The sequence below is a fragment of the Mustela nivalis genome (genome assembly GCF_964662115.1).
Source record: "Mustela nivalis genome assembly, chromosome: 5".
Classification (NCBI taxonomy): Eukaryota; Metazoa; Chordata; class Mammalia; order Carnivora; family Mustelidae; genus Mustela; species Mustela nivalis.
In genome coordinates, this window is record NC_139024.1 from 33,694,194 (window position 1) to 33,718,143 (window position 23,950).

The 23,950-nt window shown below is 39.9% G+C and overlaps 1 protein-coding gene across 9 annotated transcripts in view; it reads right to left on the minus strand.

Annotated features, from left to right (window-relative positions):
* Window positions 1-23,950, minus strand: part of KLHL32 (kelch like family member 32) — a 245,785-nt gene that overhangs the window by 178,082 nt on the left and 43,753 nt on the right. For 5 of the 9 annotated variants that reach the window (XR_014312142.1, XM_082731902.1, XM_082731899.1 and 2 more), the window contains exons 2-3: window positions 22,820-22,904; window positions 12,536-12,716 (exon numbers count right to left, since the gene is read on the minus strand). Coding sequence is in view for 8 of the 9 variants with exons in the window: in XM_082731902.1 (XP_082588028.1) it covers window positions 12,536-12,716; window positions 22,820-22,851 (213 nt within the window). In the remaining variant the exon portion in view is untranslated. The remainder of the gene's footprint in view (window positions 1-12,535; window positions 12,717-22,819; window positions 22,905-23,950) is intronic. The other 4 variants (XM_082731900.1, XM_082731897.1, XM_082731904.1 and 1 more) reach the window with 2 other exon arrangements.

The window sequence follows — 23,950 nt, forward strand, 5'->3', positions numbered from 1 at the left end:
CTAACCAAATTCAACATCACATTAAAAGGATCATACACCATGATCAAGTGGAATTTATTCCTGAGACATAAGGATAGTTCAATATATGCAAATTAATATCAGATACACCACATTAATGAAATGAAAAACTCATACGATCACCTCAGTAGATGTATAAAAAGCATTTAACAAAATTTACATCCTTCCATGATAAAACTCTCCACATCCTAGAAGAAAACATAGGCAGTAAGTTCCTTGACATTGGTTTTAGTAGTAGGTTTTTGGATGTGGCACCAAAACAAAGTCAATAAAGATAAGTAAATGGGAGCACACCAAATAAAAAAGCTTCATAAAGCAAAGGAAACTACCAGCAAAGTGAAAAGGCAAGCTATAGAATGAAAGAAAATACTTTCAAATCATGTATCTAAGAAGGGATTAATATCCACACTATATAAGTAACTCTTACAACTCAATAGCAGAAAAACAAACAATCCTTTTTAAAAATGGGCAAATGAATTGAACAGACATTTTTCCAAAGAAGATATATAGATGGTTAACAGGCACATGAAAAGAAGCTCACATCACTAATCATCAGAGAAATGAAAACCAAAATCACAATGAGATGTCACCTCACACATGTTAGGATGGCTATTGCCAAAAAGAGAAGAAATTACAAATATGATGGATACTTGGAGAAAGGGGATGGATAAAGATGGACCAAAGGATGGAAACAGGATATGGAGAAAGGGACCCTTGCACACTATTGGTATAAATGTAAATTGTGCAGCAACTATGGAAAAGAGTATGGATGTCCCTCAAAAAATTAAAAATAGAATATGATCCCCAAATCCCACTTTGGGGTATATATATCCAAAATAAGTGAAATCAGGGTCTTAAGAGATATCTGCACTCCCATGTTCACTGCAGTATCATCTGCAATAGTCATGAAATGGAAACAACCTATGTGTCCTTTAATGGATGAATGGGTAAAAAAGAAATGGATACACACACATGTACATACACACAAAATATTATCCACCCATGAAAAAGAAGGAAATCTTTCCATTTGCAATATGAATAAAGCTTGATGGCATCATGCTAACTAAAATAAATCAGGCAGAGAAACACAGATACTGTTTGATATTACTTAAAGTGTTATATATAATCTTAAAAAGCCAAAATCATAGAGGCAGCAGAATGTTGGCTGCCAGGGGCTTGAGGATGGTAGAAATGGAATGATGTTGGTTGAGGGATCTAAACTTCCAGGTAAAAGGTGAGTAAGTTCTGGGAATCTAACATATAGCACAGCAACTAAATTAACTACAAATTAACAATACTATGTTGTAGGCATAGAAGTTGCCAAGAGAGTAGTCCCCCGCTCCACACACAAAGGTAACTATGTTAAGTAATGAATGTGTTAACTAACCTTATTGTGGTAACCATTTTACAACACATACATGTATCAAATTATCACATTGTACACTTTAAACTTATACAATGCTATATGAACTTATATCTCCATAAAGAGAAATAAAAAACAAAAATTAAAATTAAAACGGAACTGTGTGTTTCTGCATTGTTATTTTCCACATCAGTGCTCCTCAAAGTAGGCAGGCTGTCCTCAAACTGCTTCTTATATATCAGACACAGGGTAAGAAATCCCTGCCAGAATACAAATGAACTCATTATTTGCTTCCTTGAGAAAGATTTCCTGTGGAAAATGCCAGCTGAACTAACACAATGTCTCATGATGTAGCTGATTTACATTCCATGGCTCATCAGCATGGACATTTAACAAGCGTTTCTCAGACTGGCACTGGTCCACAGACCACAAGTAGCACTAATCAATATTTTTATGTATTACCCATTAGATTTTGGTTTCCTTTCCCACAATCTACTGAAACCAGCTTCTTAAAGAACAGTACATTCCTCTGCATCCTCCTTGGTCTTCTACAGAATATATCAATTCTTGAAATTCTTTCCTTTTCTGGCTTTGGTTAAAATGTACATGCTGATTATCTTTATATATCCTTGACTCTTCCTTTTTTGTCCCTTTGGCCATATGTTCATTCTCTTTCTGCCACTTGAGTAAAGGCATCCTTTAGGTTCTGACTACAGATATATATTTTTTTTCTGTATTTTTCTATATTTTCTCTGCTCTTTTCCCTCCTGATATGCAATCTCCCATATCACCAAGTTCTCAACCTTCACCTCTTAAGCAGAAAAGCTGCAGTGGCGATGTTTGTTGTATCCCTTACAATATCCACCACAAACATTTTTGCATATAGTAGATGCTCAGTAAATGCCTATGGAATTGAGAAAGTAGTGAATCACGTGCAGCATTTGCTACTATTATCAAGCATAGAGTTAATTTGTTCTTACCCTATTAAAGAAGCACATTGATTTGTTAAGTAGCAATACTTACTATATTGAAAATATTAAATACAATTAAATATTAAACACTAGGTAAAATCAAAGAAAATTAAAATAGAAATTGTTAAAATATTTAAAATAAAAAATATTAGAGGCAAATAACTTTACAGTTGCATAGAGAAAAATTAGCTTATTATTAGAAAAGGAATATAGCAGAAATAAAATGATCCTAATATTGTTAAAAGTTCATCATTTCAAAGTTCAGTGAAAGTGAAAATAGATAACTAAACCTAAAAATTATCTTCTTAATGGTTTTTCTCTCAAAATTCAAAAAGGGGGGTGCCTGGTGGGTCAGTTGGTTAAGCTCAGGTCATGATCCCAGGGTCCTGGGACTGAGTCTTACATCGGGCTCCCTGCCCAGTGGGGAGCCTATTTCTCCCTCTCCCTCTCCTTTTCTGCCTGCTTGTGCTCTCTCTCTCTGTGTCAGATAAATAAAATCTTTTTTTAAAAGTTCAAAAAAGGAAACACACATTTAAAAAATACCGTACATCTGAATCACTTTCCCATATTCTTCTTAATCTGCACATTAGTCTCCTTCAACTTCCTTCAGTTTCTCACCCTCCCTTATAAGGTATTTTCACAGCTGATAAAACCTCATTCTTTTTTTTTTTTTTTAAGATTTTATTTATTTATTTGACACACAGAGATCACAGGTAGACAGAGAGAGAGAGAAGGGGAAGTAGGCTTCCTATGGAGCAGAGAGCCCAACGCGGGGCTGGATCCCAGGACCCTGGGATCATGACCGGAGCCGAAGGCAGAGGCTTTAATCCACTGAGCCACCCAGGCACCCCAAAACCTCATTCTTTTTTTTTTAATTTTTTATAAACATATATTTTTATCCCCAGGGGTAGAGGTCTGTGAATCGCCAGGCCAAAACCTCATTCTTTAGCCACACTTTTTAATTCCTAAGAGATACTGTTCTACTTTTTAATAATTTTTATAAATAGATTTTATAAAATGAAATATTAAAACAAGGATTCATTTGATGGAAAACAATGGTTGGTTTACCATAGGATGCATGACTCAAATGCATCACCATAAAAATGATGTTCTGGGGCTTCTGTGATTCACATATGAAATACATGTTAGGGAAAGGAAAGAGCACAGCAGTGTGCAAATATGCAAGAATTAGAAATGCTGCTGCTTCAGCATAAACACCCAATAACCACAAACTCAGTAATGCTTGTTCAACCTCAAAGAAATTAATCACAGGCTAGGCCAGTGTAAAATGGACTATGGGAAATATCAAACATCACGGGATTTAATTTTAGTGACATTCATGCACCAGTTGAATAACTGTGGAGTAACACTTTCCTCTTTTGGACAGCCATAGCGATTTATATGCTTACAGTAACTATCATGAAGATAAATTAAAAATAATTACTATATATAGAGAAGGATTTGGAGGTTATTTTTCTAGTATTTTTGTTCATTTCTTTCCTGAAAGGATGGGTGGTTATAAGGAACCCCAGCTAAAATTTTATTTTCCAGGGCTGTAGCAATTGGACTGTGACAATATCCTTGGAAACCAAGGGAGTGAATGGAAATTACAGCATGGTGCCCAGCCCCTGAGGTCCTTTAACTATTAAGAGGTCACACAGCCCCTGAGGGTTTACAAAGGACATTTATTTTTCTTCTTAATTTTATTTTCTTAAGCCCAAAGATCACGTCCTGGAAGCCTCCTGGGGGCTTCCAGAAGCAACGGGAGCTGAGGAGCAGCCCAGGGATAAAGGCAGGAAGCTGCAGGCTTGGTGGCTGGCAGCAACAACTGTCAATGTTATGTTGCTGTTTATCCTGAATGTTTGATAAACACAATATGTCTTATATTGGATTTCTGAGAAACAGAAATGTTAATGAAGCTCCCATAAAACCACCGAACAGGAAACCGGTGGAGCCCAACAGTGATCTCATTTATATGTTTGAAGGTCAGCAGTGCGATGACCTTCAAGTCCTTAGAGGGCACCTCCTTAGGAAAGAAGACAAACACAGACAACACAGGTCCTGGGTGTTCTTAGGGGAAAGATTCCCAGGAAGAGATCGGTGACGCTCCGCCCACAAGACCCGGCAAGACTCCGCACCAATCAGAAGGCTATAGGGGAGAATGACTGTGGAGGAGGGTCTGTGGGGCTCCAGGCACGGCAGCAGGGGCTGGGACGTGATGATCAGAAAAGCAAAAAAAAAAAAAAAACGGTCCTGGCTCAGCCCTCCAGGAGGAACTTCAAGTGCTCACGGGTACACGGCTTCCTTCAAAATGCCTTGGGGCTGCTCTTTTCCCAACACCCTCCATCCCTCGGGGCTGTGGCGGTTGTGGGCCCCTTGCTCCCCTGAAGATCTCTAATCCTCCAGCCGGGGCCTCCCTCCCTCCAGGAGCCTGCCTCGCTCCTGAGTTCCTAACTCTCCCTCACCCCCACCGCATCAGTCCGTGGATTCTGCCTCCTGCCACGCATCCCTCCTTAAATCCTGCAAACCACACCTCACACAGAGATCTCCACACCCACCCCCCCACCCCCACCCCCACCCCGTCTGCTCCTTCTTCCCCTCGTGCCCTTGGCGTCCATTATTTCAATTGAGCCTCCCTTTCTTTGTTTTTCAAATGGAGATGATAATGGTAACAAGACCCATCTTACAGGCTTCTTTAGAAGCTGAAGTGAGCGGATACACAGAATAACTTCCTGTACCACAGTGAATACTGAAGTAGTATTAGTTATGATTATTATTCTCATCGACTGAGAATACCAGAGAGAGGAAAAGGGATAAAAACAAGGCTGAAGCCCCAAAACACCATCCCAAACCTCTAATACCAAGTACATACACTGTGGTTATTTGCTCATTTGTTTCTATCTCCTACCAGACAATGAATTCATTCTGTCTAGAAAACAGTAGGAAGGTAACAAATGCTTACTGAATTTCAGAAACATTTACATCTAACTACATATCATATACTCATTGAATAGCCTTCTATGCCATTTTAATCAAATAGGGACTGGAGAGTTTGATTATAAAAATACATGGAATACAGATTTTTTTTTTTTTTTTTTTAAACCATGGCTTTATCCTCTGGTCTCAAAACTAAAAAATTACATAGGCAGAGCGTGCTCAGGCTTTAATGGAAAATGATGTTCAAATATTTAACTTTCCAAAATGTCATATTTGAATCACTTTACCATCACATATGCGAAGCTATGTTAGACAGTCAAGACATCTGCTTCCTTGGCCAGAAAGTGTAGGCGTTCATGGAGCTTGAAGCTAGAGATAGCAAATGTTAGAACAACAGCCTCCAGAAGCGGCAGGGTGGCCCACAGCCCAGGGCTGCCCACACTGGGGCCCTACAACGTCTGCGTCCCCAGTCAGAAGGGCTGCCAGAGGTAGGAGAATAAGGGGCTGCCTCCCCCAACCTCTCACAGTCCAGATCACAAGGCCCTAAGTTCACCTTGGGCTTCATTCAACTTCATTCAGTAACACTTTGGTGGACTTGACAAGTCTTCATCTAACCACAGGCCCTCTCCAAGAGGTTCTTAGTGAACCAACACATGACACATAATCTTAGCCCCTTTTAAAGGAATTTCCCAGCTTTGAGATCTAATCGACATCGATACTGTGTACATTTAAAGTAAACAATGTAATGATTTAGTATATACATATACTGCAAAATGATTACCACATTAGGTTAGTTAACATATTCATCACCTCACAATTCCCTTTTCCTGCATGTATATATGAGTGTGCATGCACATACATGTGTGTGGTTAGCATTTGAAAGATCTACTCTTTTAGCAACTTCCAAGTCCATGATACAATATTGTTAACTCTAGCCACCATGCTGTAACTAAGTCCCCAGAGCATACACATCTCATAACTGGAAGTGTATACCCTTTGCCAACGGATCCCCATTTCTCCCACTCCCTGCCCCTGGCAACTACCACTCTACCCTCTGTTTCTGTCAACTGAAGTCATACAATATTTGTCTTTCTCTCTCTTGTTTCCCCTTGCATAATGCTCATGGTTCATCCATGTTTTTACAAATAACAGGATTTCCTTCCTCCTCATAGCTACACACACACACACACACACACACACACTACATTTTCTTTATTCATCTGTGGACAGACGTTTATGCTGTTTCCATATCTTGCCTATTATGAATAATGCTGCAAAGAACATGAGATGCATCCCTTCAAGATCCTGATTTTATTTCCTTTCAGTATATAATTAGATGTGGGGTCATTGGATCATATGGTAACTCTATTTTTTTAGTTTTTTGAGGAAGCTCCATATCAATTTCTATGGTAGCCGCACCAATTTACATTCCTGCCAGCAGTGTGGGAGGGTTCCCTTTTCTCCACATCTTCACCAACACCTGTTATTTCTTGTCTAGGTAACAGGCATCATAACAGGTATGAGGTGATATATCCTTGTGGTTTGACTTGCATTTCCCTGATGATTAGTGATGTTGAGCTTGTAGCTGTTCGTGCTCATGTACCTGTGGGCCATTTGCATATCTTCTTTGGAAAAATGTCTACTCAGATCCTTTGCCCACTTCTTCACAGTATTTATTTTGAGTTGGTTTGGTTGTTTTTTGTTTTTTTGTTTTGTTATTGAGTCACATGAGTTCCTTATATATTTCAGCTATTAATGCCTTAACAGATAGCTATGTAAATATTTACTCCTGTTCCATAGGCTGTCATTTCATTCTGTTGATCTTTAATTCCTTGAGAAAGACAAGCTACAGTTTTAAGGTTTCTGAAAAGGGGGGGGCTCTGAATATGAGGGTGGGCAGGATAAGGCTGCAGGAAAAACTTCACACTTGCTAGTTTTGATAAACCTTGGAAGATGGACAGAGTAAACTAAGGTGAATAGGGGTGTATCATGGAAAGAATGGCTTTTAGCAAAGATGAGAAGTAGAAAGACCCTCAGGTGCAATGGAGTATGTCTGGAGAACAGCATGGCTGCGACCTCAAATGAACAGATGGGGGAACAAAGATGAAGATGGATGATAAGGACGTAGCACGAAGGCACACCACGCCGGGAGTCTGGCAAATGTGCAAGTGAGGAACTCTGGAAGATCTGAGCAGGGAAGTGAAAGCTAACCACAGAGTCATTTGCACAGTGGTTTGCAAAGGAACAATGGTAGAGGAGAAAAGTTAGATGGCCACTGGAAAGTTGTAAGTAAGAAGGAAGGAGGTGTCAGATTCAGAAAATGAAAAGATGGAAAAGGATAGGGCCAAAAAGTGATTCGGACCCATCAAAAGGTGAGCAAGTCTGCAACCAGGTGAACCCCAAAAGATAAACTGTTACCTTTTCCCCCAAGTAGCTAGGCAGAGCATGACCAGGACTCTCGGGTTAGTGCAAGGAGTGAGACAGCTATGTTCATTGAAAATCTACTGTGCGTCAGAGACAGTACTCAGTGCATTATGTACTTTATCTCATTTAAGTCTCTACATCCAGCCATTCTAAGAGTTGTGCTTTATGATCACCAACTGACAGTGAAAAAATACAGATTCACAGAAGGAAGATGACTCACCTAGGCTTAGAGAAGAGGGAGTAAAGAGGATTAATAACCAAGAGATACTAAGTAGAATAGGATCTATTAGCTGGACACTGGGCAACAATGGCCAACAGAGAGACTGTCCCTGCTGCTATATTCAAACACAGACCTGACTCAGAAGCTCTTCCCTTTCTTCCTTCTGCCCCGGCTTCCACTCACAAAGGAAGTCCCTGGTCTGAATTGGTTAATAGCATTTGACTATTGTCACGTTATGCCTACACTGAGGATACTAAGCCTAATTTTTATTTTTTAAAAATCATCATTACTTGGCTGAAAAGTGTTTTCACTTTTTCTTTTAAAAGTTTGATAATCACAGGAAACTACATTACTTTGTGCTCAATGGCTCATTATTTATATTTTAAGCAAGGAAGTCTGGCAATAACTCTCAGATTGATGTAAAGAAGCATTTACGTCAAAACTCGGGCTGTCTCACTCTTGCAGTACTTCCTTTCCTGAATCAAAGCAATTTTGATTCAGAATAACCCACCAGATGTCAAAGTATAAAGTACCAAAGTCTAATTTATAGGAAGGTACTTCATTAATTAGAACAGATTACACTAGAAAGAAAAATCCATCAATAATTTGCATATTTTTTTATATCTGGGATATTAAGAATTGAAATAAACATGGAATTCTATGACAATTAGAAAACATTGCCTCATCCACTTAATAAATATTTATTAAGCACTAAGCCTGAAGCAACATTATAAGCACTGTGAGAGGTACAGAAATTACTAAAGCAGGATACTGTTTCCAGGTGTTTCAGTGTGGTAGAGCATAAGACACAAGGGAAACAAACATTAATTCTAGTTTAGGGCATGTGGCTATTGGAAGACAATTCTGCATAGGTCTCTTGTATTTTTGCACACATTGTGAGTGAGGCACTGACTGTCCTTTGTTCTAAACTCTCTTTTCAAGGATATTTCTATAACACACAGCTCTGGAACTCAGCATGGTGTTTTTTCTAGGTATAAAGGGCAGTTTTGCTCACAATCCTGGAAGATACGATGTCTCTTTACAAAGCAAAAGTAGGCATGCTCACAGTCTAGTATAATAATGTGTCCTTCCAGAACAACAGCAACAACAACAAAAACAGACATGTTTCCCAACCATTATACAAGCTTTGGGTTTCTTGAACTCAGTGATGCTCTCTGGTAAGGCAGTCCATTTTGTGTGCAGTAATGGAAACGCCCTCTTCATGTCACCTGTGGGAACAGAGGCTCAGGGAATAGGTGCAAATAAGCTGAGAGTCATAGACTCCTGTTACTGTGAGTCATAACCTGTCCTCTGTCTCTGACTTTGGAGTCTCATGTCTTCTACCAGCATCTAAGAAACTGTGTTAGGCTAACTTGCCGGCTTGATTAAGCCAGTTAATCTCAGTTTTGACAGTCCTTGAAAGCAGGAGGCTGCAGAAATGGCAACAAATTCATTCCCTTTCCGCATCTCTGCCCTTTGGTATACCTCTTACACTGACTCTAGGCTCGGCCATGTAACTTCCTTGGCCAAAGGGCCATCAGAAAACATGACACAAATAGAAGACAGAAAAGTACCTATACATTAAGGGATGCCTGGTTGGCTCAGTCGTTAAGCAACTGCCTTCAGCTCAGGGCATGGTCCCAGGGTCCTGGGATCAAGACCTTCATCGCGCTCCCTGCTCAGCGGGAAGCCTGCTTCTCCCTCTCTCACTCCCTCTGTTTGTGTTCCCTCTCTTACTGGTCTCTCTCTGTCTAATAAATAAATAAAATCTTTTTAAAAAGAGAGAGAGAGAGAGAGAGAGAGAAAGAAAAGTACCTATACACTGAGGCTTACCCTCTTGCTGGCTGTTTTTAGAATTTAGTTGTCAAGTGAAAAAGCACAGCCTAGCCTATTTGTGAGAAATATGTGCCCAGTGTCCCCTACCACCTCAGCCAAGAGCCTCACAATCACCAGGCATGTGAACAAGGCCAATTCAGGTCATTCAACCTCCAGCCAACAGTCCAGTTAACTGCTGATGTGAGAATGAATCCAGCATTGATCAGTAGAGCTGACTGACGGAGGAACTATTCAGCGCCTAGGTTTTGAAGTGGTTTGTTATGTGACAAAATTTAACAAACGGGGCAGAGGACAAGGCAAAAACTACTTCTGGTACAATATCTGTATCACAAATGCCACAGGGCTTGGCATACATCTGGTTAAATACAGTAACTCCAGCACTCAATACTGTGCCTCGAAAAGAGCTGGAGGTACCAACTGTTCCAGCTTTGTTTTGGTTTCTCCATCTGAACACTCACTATAAAAGCCACTTAATTTTCATCTCACAGGCAGACTATGAGCTTACAGGAACTGTGTGTGAACCTAGCAGGGCACATGGTGAAAGGGAAAAAGCATAATTCGGTGCTCCAGGAAACATGTTCCTGTGTGCGATAAGCAATTCTTTCACCTAAGATCTGACAATCATTTCACCTAATGATCTTGGGTGGATCATTTAAACATATTGAACTTCAGGGGGTGTCTGGGTGGTTCAACTCTTTAAGCATCTGCCTTTCGCTGTCATGATCCCAGGTTCCTGGGATCGATCCCTGAGTCTGGGCCCCCTGCTCCATGGGGAGTCTGCTTCTCCCTCTCCCTCTACCTGCAGCTCTCCTGGCTTGTGCACTCTCTCTCTCTCCCTTGGTCAAGTAAATGTATAAAATCTTAAAAAAAAAAAACCAAAAACAAACTGTACTTCAGTTTCCTTATCTGCATCATGGGAATAATAACGCTATCTTCAGGAGCTCTGTGCCACAGGTGTTATAAAGGAGGCACTCTCTCAGAGTATCGGGCATTGTGGTGGAAGAGACGAAAGCTGGGAGTAGCATCAAACACTGTCAAAGGCCAACAAGTGACGGCTCTTTCTCTCTCACATACACACAGGCACAAAATCAAACCATTTCCCAAAGTTAAATTAAAAAGCTAACTGGCAGAGTCTACGTAACAGCAGGACTACATTATAGTCTATAGGAAAAAAACCTTAGTATATTATATTATTATATAAAGTGCCTGTGTTATATAGAACACCACAGAGTACGTTGTTTGAAAGTCCCCTGAATTATATATAACCTTTCTGGAAGATGAATACCTGACAAAGTGTGAGTGTAGAAAATGAAACATTGTATCAACACACCTTAAAGGTCACTTTTCAGATATTCTGCTTCATTTCTGCAGTTGAAGATTAAATCCCTACTCTTTATTTATAGACATTTTAACTACTTCCCTCTTGATCCTCTACAGTATTAGGTTTCATCATATTTAAAACACTTTAAAAAAAGACTTTCTTTTATGATTTGGCATCTTTGAAAATTCTGTTTAACTGATGGTTGGCAACTGAGTGTAGCTGATAGTATCTCTTAGACATCAAAACCAAGATTTTTATTGGAATTATACAAATCAAACTTACAAATTACTCATGGGCCTAAGTTGGTTTTCTGGAGCATTTTAAGACCTTGGTAAGAGAAATTTTTTTAAAAATCACAATTAATTTTTATTCTCATTTATATGAGCTTTGTATAAAAAGTTCTTTTTCTACCACTTAAATCATAGTAAGTACTAAATAAATAACATTTAGCTAGCTATAAACATCCTGTCTATTTTAATCTCTGAAATAGCCATAAACATGTAGAGACATGAATGGAGCTAAAGACTACAATGCTAAGTGAAATAAGTCAGTCGGAGAAAGACAAATACCATACGATTCCACTCATATGTGGAACATAAGAAATAAGCAAATGATCAGGGGGAGGGGGAGAAAAAGAGACAAAACAAGAAACAAACTCTTAACTATTGAGAACAAACCTACTGGTCACCAGAGGGGAGGTGGGTGAGAGATGGGTGAAATGGGTGATGGGGATTAAGGAGGGCACCTGTGATGGGTACCAGGTGTTGTATGAAAATGATGAATTCCTAGACTGTATGCCTGAAAATAATATAACACTGTATGCTAACTGTACTGGAATTAAAATGAAATAAAATAATATAAAGCAACAAACATATCACCATTATCTCATTAGCCACTGAAAATCAAGCTCTGAAGTTCTACTGAACAAGACCACATGCCTTCAGCAACACACTTATCAACCATAAAAGGCCATTAGGCCAATTGTATCTCTCTCTCTGGAGCAAATCGTTGGAAAGCACTAAGACAAGAACATGCACAGAAAATAAAAAGTCAGAAACACCATATGTATTTATGGGCATTTTAAATTTTAACAAACTGTTTTACAGATGGTCCCTCTGGTCCTAAATCCAGAAACATCCCCTGCCCCAGTTCACACCCCCATCATGGGGCACTACTATGCCACACTGCTTTACTGTGGGATGGTATCCAACAGCCCTCGGCTCAGATGCGAAGTCTGCTCTCCACTAGAGGGGACATCCAGGGAGCCAGCCTCCAGGAGGATCGCACCAGAACCCCAATCTCGTTCTGCCCCAGAAGGGTCCCCAACGTTCACAGGTGTGGGGACGGCTATCAAACTGACTGGTGGTTGCATGCCACTTCGGGAAACTTTGTCATCCTTCTTGTGTCGGCACCTTAACAGAAAAAAACAAACTACCCCAGCTTACCCGGAAATAGTCGCTGCATGCTGCTAGGACTGCCTTGTGAGCATGGAATTTCTGTTCCTCAGCAATGAGGGTGATGTCACAGAGGATGCCGTCACTTCTCTGCTGATTCAGCGCGGCCAGGACACTATCATTGTGAGATTCCGAGTGGCAGAGCCTCTGGCCCGTCAGCATTTCTTGAATACTAGGGAAGAGAGCAATCACATCAACACGCTTCCTCTCGCCAGCCCCTGCCGCCCCCCTGCGACCTCACACCTCCAGCACCAGTGTGGGGGGTGCAGATCCCAGCTCACCATAGGGACCTTTTTGTCCCACTTCCTTCTCTCTACTCTTCTCTGGCCTTCCTTTTCTCTAATTCTCTCTTTTCCTCACCTCCTCAGGTGCCTTTCTCTTTCCTTCTAGTGCCTGTCTTTCTGAATCTGTGTTTTGGTGTGTGTTCATCTCTGTCTGTGTATTGGACCGTGTCTGTGGGACTGTGCTTCTGGGCCTCTGTCCCCTCAAAACATGTATGTCTCTGAGGGCAGGGCTTTCTCTGGATGTGTATCTGGATGTGCGTACCTATGTGACTCTTTCTTTTCTATGACTCCCCCCATCAACTCTCTTCCCTAGCTTTGTACCACCTGTGTGGGGTTCATGCAAGCTCAGAACATCATCACCACCATGCACTGATCTAGCACAGAATCCACATGACCTATGAGACTCACTAGACGTAAAGGAAGTTGTGTCCCCACAGAGGACAATACTACATTAGTATATAATGTAATAACATAAATACACAAAACAATACTGAGTAAATGTTGCTTATAAAAGAAAGGGCTGCCACTGACCATTCCGTGTAAAAGGCAACTATTTAAACCATGGCAGATGATTACTAAACTTGGGAAATTAGGTACCACAGGAGAACATCAAAAGAAATGTCACGGTAAAAGAAAAAAAAATCTAAGGCTGAAAGTAAAATATATCTATATTATAGCCTTCAATCTCTGCATGTGGTCATTGTACTATATTTAGGGAAGACTAGACAATTTTATTTTCTGTTCTATTTTTTGAAATTGCTAAATTTACTCATTGTGGAAATTTAGCCCTTCACTCCTTAGCCCATTTTAAAATAGTCATCCTGTGTCCTTTTAGAACTCCTAAGTGAAACTCCGGATCTTGCCAAAATAATGTGGAAGTGATGCCATAAACACATAACACACATAAATGTGTAGACAGCAATGAACAACTCCAGCCTAGATCTATGAATAGTCTCCATAGCACTCTAAAATCTCAGAACTAGCATCAGAAGGAAGGGTGAGCAGCACCGGTCACACGTTACTCACAGAATGAGAACAAGGGCCATCAAGCTCTGCTTCTGGCCTCTGGACTCTTCTCAGAGCTGAGGGAAGTACCACAGGGATGACTAAGCATCGTGTCTCCTATCCTGACAACTCCAGCACCCAGTTCTTCCCTCTCAGTGTGAAAGAGCCACTCACGGGACCCAGGGAGTCCCCACTGGCCTAGTGTGCTTGGTTAGTTTATTGAACAAAGCTCTGCCCAGCCACTGGTGCCAGTTGGCTGGTGAACTACCCTTTAACCCAGACCACCACCTTCCGGTGAACCAAATGCTTCCCGTGAAACCCAGAGTACAGGCCCGTAAGCTTTACTGGACATCTCTGACTGGGAGCCTCAGAAATGTCAGAATTACTGAAGAAAGTAAAAAAGAAAAAAAAAAACTTGACAGGAGGTGATGATATAGGAAGTTCTCGTGGGAAGGTGGGAGGATTATTTTCAGTTGAAATGCAGCAGTGAGTTTTGAAATGGTTACTGTCATCGAATATTCATCTAGCGGCTCCAGCTATCGGCAGACATTTAAAATCAGTAACTAAAAAGCACGTTCAGAAGCATAAGTAACTTTTTAATACAAATTTCTATGCAAAGCCTGGAATGCAGCTGAATTAGCCTCCCTCAATTAAAGAAATAAGGAAATAGAATAGTAACAGAAATATCATATCTAAAGGAAAAGGAAATCTCCTATCTAAAGCTAAAGGAAAGCTTTAGGATAGTTTTTTGAAAAATCTTTCTTAAAAGGATGACATTTTTATATATTTCACAAACAACTTCCCATGTTCCATGAAGTATTCTTAGTGATTTATAATTATTAATTCACTTAATCATCCTAACAACGCTGTGAGGCAGGCACTATTCTTATCTCTGTTCTACAGATAAGAAAACCAAAGGTCCAAGATCAGGCATTTTGAGAACCTGTCGCCAAGAACACAATAATGTAATTCCCCTTCCCGCTTTAAAAAAAAAAAAAAAGAAAGAAAGACAGAAAGAAAAAAAAAGAAACAGTGATAAACTGTGAAGAAAATCTCAAAAATCTCTGACTGCCGGGGGTGGGGAGAAAATCACAAAGTCCATATTAACTTTATATTTATAGTATGTATAGTTATCCCAAAATCAAAGTTGCCTTTTAAAAAGAATATACATGTTATTATCTTTTTAAAGGATAATAACATGACATAGAGATAAGTAAGATCTGAAATGAGGCTTCAAAAATATGTATCTTTGCACTGGAACTAAGATAAGTTTGAATATAGACAACCAGATTCTAATTATTACTCATTTCTTTGAAATACTTATTGCAAATTTATTTGAAACACTTATTACTTTTCTCTCTTTTAATATCACCTTAAAAGTGAAATAAATGTATTTTAAAATTTCATTTTTAGTGGAACAATAGAATCTGTTAAAATAATTGCCTTAAATTGTTTCCTTACTCATTTTCCAAATATAGTGCCACAATTCGTGTCCTTATTATCAAGATAGAATCAGTATCTGCATTTCAGTTATCTATTGACAAGAAATAAATCTCACCAGGGAAAGAGCAGCTGTAAACTGAAATTTGGCAAGGAATAAAGGGCTCGGCTCTGAAACAATGGTGATGCCGCACAATTTCACAGGATCATTCTGCTGGGCTTGAAATAGTCAAGCTTCAAGAAAACAACATGCTAAATATTTAAGGCAACACTTGGCACAAGATCCCAAATATTTTGGAACCAATATGTTAGGAATCTTTAAAAGCAGAAACAAATACTCCAACATTTGGCAAGAAATAAAGGTCAATTAATCAACAAGTCTTTATTGTATTCTGGAAGTAACTTCCCACTCAACTCTCAGATATAAATCTGCAAAAGACTTCAACCCTCTAAATGTTAAAGCATGTGTGACCACGGCACACAGCTGGAAAGTGGCAGGCCCATCTCATGAGGGCAATGATTGTAAACGAGGGAGGAGGTGAATCAGAGACTATAAAGGACCGTGTCTAAATTAAGATTAGGGGCAGATACATGCTTGCAAATGGCCCTGTTGACATCTATAATTTATAACAAATCAGCACACTCAACTTTCCAACAATGTCCCTCCATTATTTGGAAAGCAATGAAGAAAAAAGGAAAAAGATATCCTTAAAACTTCCTGAGCTACTGAAAACAAAACAAAACAAACAAAAAACATGAAACATGAAGCACATTACCCCAGGGTATATGGATTTGGATGTCATCCTAAAATTGGGAAAGATCATCCTGGGAAACAATGTTGCCACCTTAAAACTCACTGGTAAGTGCAGAAGGTGACCTAGCTTCCCCAGGACAACTCCAATAGTCTTTCCTCTGAGGAATCCCCTAGAACTACACTGTGCAATACAATAGCCGCTAGTTACAGGGGGTTATTGGCCACTTGAAATGTGGGTAGTGCAAATTGAGATGTGTTGTAAGCATACAATGCATGCCCTCATGCACTCCATGTCAGCTGTAGTATGAAAAAAGAATGCACAATATATTGATTCCATGGTAATATAAAAATATTTGGGTATACTGAGTTAAATAAACTATATAGTTAAATTTATTTCACCTGTTTCCTTATACTGTTTTTAAATGTAACTACTTGAGAATTTTTCATTATATAGATATATGGTTCACATTATGGTCATATCAGACAGTATACAAGTCCCTCATTCTTTTCTACCTGAACAATAATAAGGGCTTGGGGTATCCCATCTGGCTGCCGAGGAGCATGGCTGTTCCTGTGTCTCACAGGACACAGCCTTGGTGGGTACAACAGGGGAAGCCCCAGACTCTCTGAGCAGCAGATTTTCTTTTCCGCACGCCAGAGAGCATTTGATTGGCCATATGTCAGCGTTCAGTAGCAGGAAGATAAATAAATGAGCTCTCAGGGAACAGGACTATTCATAACTTCAAGTCTTTAACTTTCATTCTGGAATTGATGGCAAAAACCAAGAAATCAAATGCAGAGCACGATGTTCATAATGTGGTACACCCAACTCTGAGGGAAGCTCTGCCAGAGTGCAAATCACTACTTCTAAGCTATAGAGTTAACGTTTTGATCACAGAAATGTCACAGGGTCTCATTTACATAAAGTAAATTTTGACTGAATTTAGTCAGTTTTTAAGATGGAAATTCCAAAACAGCTATCTGGTTTTTAAACATCTGCATTTCAGATTTTAAATTTCAAGTCAGGGATACCTGGGTGGCTCAGTCATTAAGCGTCTGCCTTTGTCTCATGTCATGATCCCAGGGTTCTGGGATCCAGCCCCACATCCAGTTCCCTGCTCAATGGGAAGCCTACCTCTCCCTCCCTACTCCCCCAGCTTGTGTTCTCCCTCTTGCTGTCTCTGTCAAGTAAATAAATAAAATCATTAAAAAGAGAGAAAGAGAGAACAAGAGAATAGTCGAGTTTCATTCATCTGTATATAACTGTTCAATTTTCCCAACACCATTTATTGAAGAGACTACCTTTTTTTTCCATTGGACATTCTTTCCTGTTTTGTCAAAGATTAGTTGACCATAGAGTTGAGGGTCCATATCTGGGCTCTCTACTCTGTTCCACTGGTCTATGTGTCTGCTTTTATATCAGTACCATGCTGTCTTAGTAATCACAGCTTTATAATAGAGCTTGAAATCAGGCAACGTGAGGCCCCCAGCTTTGTTTTCCTTTTTCAACATTTCCATACAAATTTTAGGATTGTTCCAGCACTCTGAAAAATGTCATTGGTATTTTGATCAGGATGGCACTGAAAGTATAGATTGCTCTGGGCAGTGCAGAAATTTTGACAATGTTTATTCTTCCAATCCATGAGCATGGAATGTTTTTCCATCTTTAAGTTGATCGTTCTCTTAGACCATAAAAAAGATAAAATCTAAATGGACGAAAGACCTTAATGTGAGACAGGAATCCATCAAAATTCTAGAGGAGAACATAGACAGTAATCTCCTCAACACTGGCCACAGCAACTTCTTTCAAGACACATCTCCAAAGGTAAGGAAAACAAAAGCAAAAATGAACTTTTGGGACTTCATCAAGATCAAAAGCTTCCACACAGCAAAGGAAACAGTCAAGAAAACAAAGAGGCAACCTACAGAATGGGAGAAGATATTTGCAAATAACACTACAGATAAAGGGCTGATATCCAAAATCTATAAAGAACTTTTTAAACTCAACACCCAAAAAACAAATAATCAAGTCAAAAAATGGGCAGAAGACATGAACAGACACTTCTCAAAAGAAGACATACATATGGCTCACAGACACATGAAAAAATGTTCATCATCATTAGCCATCAGGGAAATTCAAATCAAACCCACATTGAGATACCACCTTATACCAGTTAGAATGCCCAAAACTGACAAGGCAAGAAAGGATAAATGTTGGAAAGATTGTGGACGTAGGGGAACACTCTTTCAATGTTGGTGGGAATGCAAGATGGTACAGCCACTTTGGAAAACAGTGTGCAAAGTTAAAAGTTAAAAATAGAGCTACCATATGACCCAGCAATTGCAGTACTAGGCATTTACCCCAAAGATATAAATGTAGTGAAAAGAAGGGCCACATGCCCCCCAGTGTTCATAGCAGCAATGTCCACAATAGCCAAACTGTGGAAAGAGGTGAGATGCCCTTCAATAGAAGAAAGATGTGGTCCATATATGTGATGGAATATTACTTAGCTGTCAGAAAGGATGAATATCCAACTTTTGCATCAACATGGATGGAACTGGAGGAGATTCTGCTTAGTGAAATAAGTAAAGCTGAGTAAGTCAATTATCATATGGTTTCACTTATTTGTGGAACATAAGGAATAACATGGAGGACATTAGGAGAAGGAAGGGAAAAATGAAGGGGAGGAAATCATAGGGGGACGAACCACAAGAGATTATGACTCCGGGAAACAAACTGAGGGTTTTAGAGGGGAGGGGAGTGGGGGGATGGGTTAGCCCAGTGATGGGTATTAAGGAGGGCATGTATTGCATGGAGCACTGGGTGTTACACACAAACAGTGAATCATGGAACATTACATCAAAAACTAATGATGCACTATATGGTAACTAACATAACATAATTTTAAAAATAGAATAAGAAAAAATAAAATAAATTTCAAGTCAATTCCTGTGTCAATGTATACCTACTATTTAGGTATACAAATAATATGCAAATAGTTTCCAAGTAAGGCCACCAATAAGGTATTACATACTTATAAATTAAATGCAGTCAAGTAGCATAAAGAGATTCATTTCTCAAATACATTATATCAGAAAGAAAAGCTTGAACAAAAAAAACTGATAGTACTAAAATTATTCATGATTATCTCAATTCAATCTATTGATTAATTATCAGGTGAATACCCTAATCACTTCAATTCCACAGTCAAAATATTTCTATACCAATTAAAAACATTAATATTAAAACAGCCCTATTATTTAAGAGGGAGAGCTGTTAACGCCATAATGGAACTCAATTTTCTTTTTTATAGAACATTTTAAAATTTGTAAATACCTTCAAATGAATGCTAAACAACTAATAGCAATGGTCAAAATAATAAGCAACGAGGACACAATATGCTTAAGGAATGTTTAAAAAGTATTACAGATTATACAGAAAGGAACTTAGTGATAAATGAATGGTTTCATTTCATTCCTCCCTTTATTCATTCACTCAACGAACATTTATTTAACCTATGCCAGGTCCTGTGTGCTAGGTACTGGAGATAAAGCAGTGAACAAACCAAACTTGGTAGCAACCCTTGCAAAACATTCGGTTTAGCGAGGCAGTTACACAAATAATCTGGCCTCCCGGAGGAAGTAATGCTGGAGCTGGTGGGGGAGGGGTACGAAGGATGAGAGTGAGTTACCGCGACAAGAAGGGGAGAGAAGAGTTTTCCATTGGGGAAGAAGAGCAAGTCCTATGTATGATCCTGAGGTAGGAGGGAGCATGGCCCTCACACAGAATGTTAATTCTTCAAACCCTGAGGACTGGGGGGTGGGATGGGGGAGGGGGTAGTGGGGGCAGGTCTAGGGTCTGGAGCTTAGATAAAGATTCGGCTAGAGGAGTAAATCTGGGACTCATCCACATAGAGAAGGTAGGAAAACACACCTGTGTCTCTAGAACACAGTTCAGAGACAATCAACAGTTAAATGTTCCAGAGAAAAAATGATAGAATTCAAAATACAGAAGGATGGCTGGGCTCAGTGGGAAAGGACTGCCCTTTGAGTAGCAGGAGGGAGGGAACAGGTGGACCGGAAACATTAAAACTCCTGAGGCACCTGGAGGGCTTGGTGGGTTAAAGTCTCTGCCTTTGGCTCAAGTCATGATTCTGGGGTCCTGGGATCAAGCCCTGTATCAGGGTCTCTCTGCTCAGCAGGGAGCCTGCTTCCCTTCCTCTCTCTCTGCCTGCCTCTCTGCCTGCTTGTGATCTCTAGCAAATAAATAATAAATAAAATCTTAAAAAAAATAAACATATTAAAACTCAGCTTTTTTTTTTTTGGTTTATTGAATATGAAAATTTAGTGGAACTAATCTCCACTGGACAATGTAGCCATGGAAACAAGGATACCTGGGTTCATCTGGGTTGGGATATTGTTAGTCAAATGGATCAAAAATGCAGGAAGCAAGAAAAATTAAGGATTCAAAAGAGTCATAGACTCTCAACTGAATAAGAAGGGAAATGAGGAAAAGGGGCAGTGGGGGGGATGATGGGTTGGTAGAAAGTAGCAAGGCCAGTAGATGAGACATTGCAAAGAGGTCAAAGTACAGCCACAGTGGGGGAAGGTAAACCAGCAGGCTAGACAGAGAGGAGGTCCTGGTGAGAATAAAGTGGCTGATGAGGTGATCAGAAATAGAGCAACTACTGGGGGTTCAAGGTCCAACGTATGACTGTGGGAGTGGATGGCTCAACTTTAGGAGACAGTTTTTGGAGATAAGCAGGTTGAAGATCCCAGGTCACCAAGTTGGACAGATTCTCCATGCAAGCACTGAGGATACTGGGAAACTGTAAAGGGTTTGTGATGAGGAAAAAACACTGTAAGCTGGGTTCCAGGTGCTCAGCAAATGAGGGGAAATGACCCTGACAACCGGGAGAGGAAAGAGAGGGAGGAGTCCAAGAGCACCAGGATGAGCATATCTTTGTTGGGTTTCGTTACTGTTGCCTTCTCAGACAACCAGCTCAAGGAGGAAGGATGGAGAAGCAAAACTGTCCCAGGAGACAACAATCTCTCTACCCAGACGCCAAATACACAAGATGGGAGGAGATAATAATGTCACCCTTGGCAGGGTGACAAGGAAGTGGAACCTCAGGAGAGGACAGGTCTCAGTGAAGTCAGCAAGGTGGGAAGAGATTTTCAGGATGTTGGAGGGGTTCCAGCCGCACACACAATCATGGTGAGAGAGCTCCTCAGGGCACAAAGGTAGTTTGAAAATGGGGAAGGGAGAAGTCTGCATCACATCAGAGAAGGAAAGACCACTCTGGAGATGATGGTGTAAGTGGAGAACAGATGGCAGTGGGATCAGAATTGATCAATAAAATCAGAAACAGAAGATTTAAAATAAAAAATAACTTTGAGACAAATGCACATAGGTCCTGAGAGCAAGAAGTGAACCACTTGGCTGAGGTGGTGGCAGATACCACGGTCTCTATGTGCTATTTTGGCTGGATGCCTGATCTAGAGCAGGATTTCTTAACCTCAGTCACATTGACATTTGGGGCCAGATCATTCTTTGCTATGCGGAGTTGTTCTGCATATTATAAGATGTTTAACAGGATCCCTAGTAGATGTCAATAGCACCCCAACCCCAAGGACCACCAAAAATGGTGGCAGATACTGCACAATGTACACCGAAGCGTAATCATCCCCCGCCGAGAATCACTGATCTGAAGCAACAGGCTCTGAGCTATACCCGCTGTCACAAGGTGTCCCTCCATTCCTAAACGTATTTTTGCAACTGGTCAACTCTAATAGCTTCAGGGTTGTGGAAGAAAGCTGGTCTCCTCACTTCATAGACATACCAAGCTCTTAATTCGTAAAAAGAGAAGTATTTCCTGTGTCTCACACTTCTCTTATTATTGGCTCTGAAGATCCTATTGACTGTTTCCTCAGAGGATGATGGAGACATGCCTCCACTGAGAATATTAAAAAAAAAAAAAAATGGGGCTCTCTGCTCAGCAGGGAGCCTGCTTCCTCCTCTCTCTCTCTGCCTGCCTCTCTGCCTACTTGTGATCTCTCTCTATCAAATAAATAAATAAAATCTTAAAAAAAAAAAAAGCCCTCTGCTTTCTTATTGACTGCACCCTCAGTTTTGGGAATGTGCCAAGCTCCTTCCTGTTCCAGAACATTTCCCCAAGCCATCCCATCCTTCAGATCCCAGATCATAGAGCCTTCTTTAGGATGACGCTTCCTCATTCTATCAGTCCTGTACTTTTCCTTCAAAAGCACTTTTCCCAATTATATGTGCATTGTTACTAGGTGTGATTTGCTTACTATCTGTTTCCCCCAAAGAATATACATTTCATGAGGGCAGGAAGCTTATCTGTTTTATTCACGGAACAATCTTCTCCATCAAGTACAGTGCTTGGCTCAATAAACATCTGTTAAAGGAATTATTAAAGGAAAATGCTATGACTGTTTTCAGAATACATATCACACTCCCCAAAGTGACTGCTTTAAAGGGGATGATAGTCATACAAAAGTATAGTGATCATATACCTTTATGGAAGTATGCTTTCTTTGAGATATCCCAAATAAGCAAAGGACAATAAGTCGTATCATTCAAAGAACCATGAAATGTACCTAGGCAAGACCAGTAAATAGATCACAGTGGTTAAGCCATGTGCTACGATACTAAACTGGTTTGCTTAATTCCTTCAAATTTGTGTTGATCCTTGCTCTGCACTCAGCCCTGGGGTGCACAGTGTGACTATTTCAGGGCTCACAACACCAAACAAGGAAGCATCCTACAGGGCCAACCTCAGGCAGCGTTCAGATGGCATTCTCCAGCTGGGTTCCTCAGGATCTCAGCCTTAGCAGTTTGCAAGCATTCCAGCTGAATAAAAAGACAAGAAAGAAAAGCACAGTGAGCTAAAGGCAAAAAAAAAAAAAAAAAAAAAGAAACGAAACAAAACAAAAAACCACTCGGGGTTTTCATGATGTGAATGCTTTAGAACACCAAGAAGGCACCCAGGGGAGTTTTATAGCCAAGATTCAACATTTCAACTGAATGTTCTTTAATAAGTGATGGTTCGGGATGTTTTTGAGTTTTTTTCACCTCACTGGAATTTCAGAGACTAAGTAGTAAAATGTCTGAGAACCAACAATACCTAAATTAAGGGTTACAGCAAAAATTAAAACATCTGATGGCCAAAGGGAAAAAAATAAGATTTGATAAAATAGAGATACAAAGCTTTCAACCACAAATTCTAGTTGTCTTGTCCTTTATAGCAATTTTACTTTTCATCCAAATATAAATATTAGTGAAATTAGGTTAAAATCACATGTGTCTTGGATAAGTATTTACAGAAATATAATTTTCTTGTTTTAAAGTACTTTGAGTATCCTTTTTTTTTTTTTAAGATTTATTTATTTGGGGGGTGAAGGGCAGAAGGCAAGGGAGAGAGTTTTAAGCAGACTCGAATCTGAGTGCAGAGCCCAACATGGGGCCTGATCTCACGACCCTGAGATGCCAAAACCAAGAGGCAAATGCTTAACGGACTGTGCCACCCAGGTGCCCCCAGAAAGACAATTTTCTATTCAAAGAGCAGATTTCTGAAAACTCGATGAAAAAATAATATAGAGAGAAGATAAAAATTAGTGGGAAATGGAAAAACAGATTCTTATAGGAGCTTCAGGATTAGCATAACTGGAAATATACAATAGAATGAAGTCCTCAGGCTTGATCAAATATCTCCTTGGCTATATACTCTCTTAATTCTATTCCCCCCCCCCACCTCACCACCCCCTCCTAGCCTTTGTTTTTAGTCACTGATGTTAAGTCTAAACAGAAAAATAAATTATTTGAATAGGCTGGGACGTGGTCCACTGACTGTGCTTTACAACTCTTGTTAGTGGGTCTAGTTTCTGTTTTCTAATACA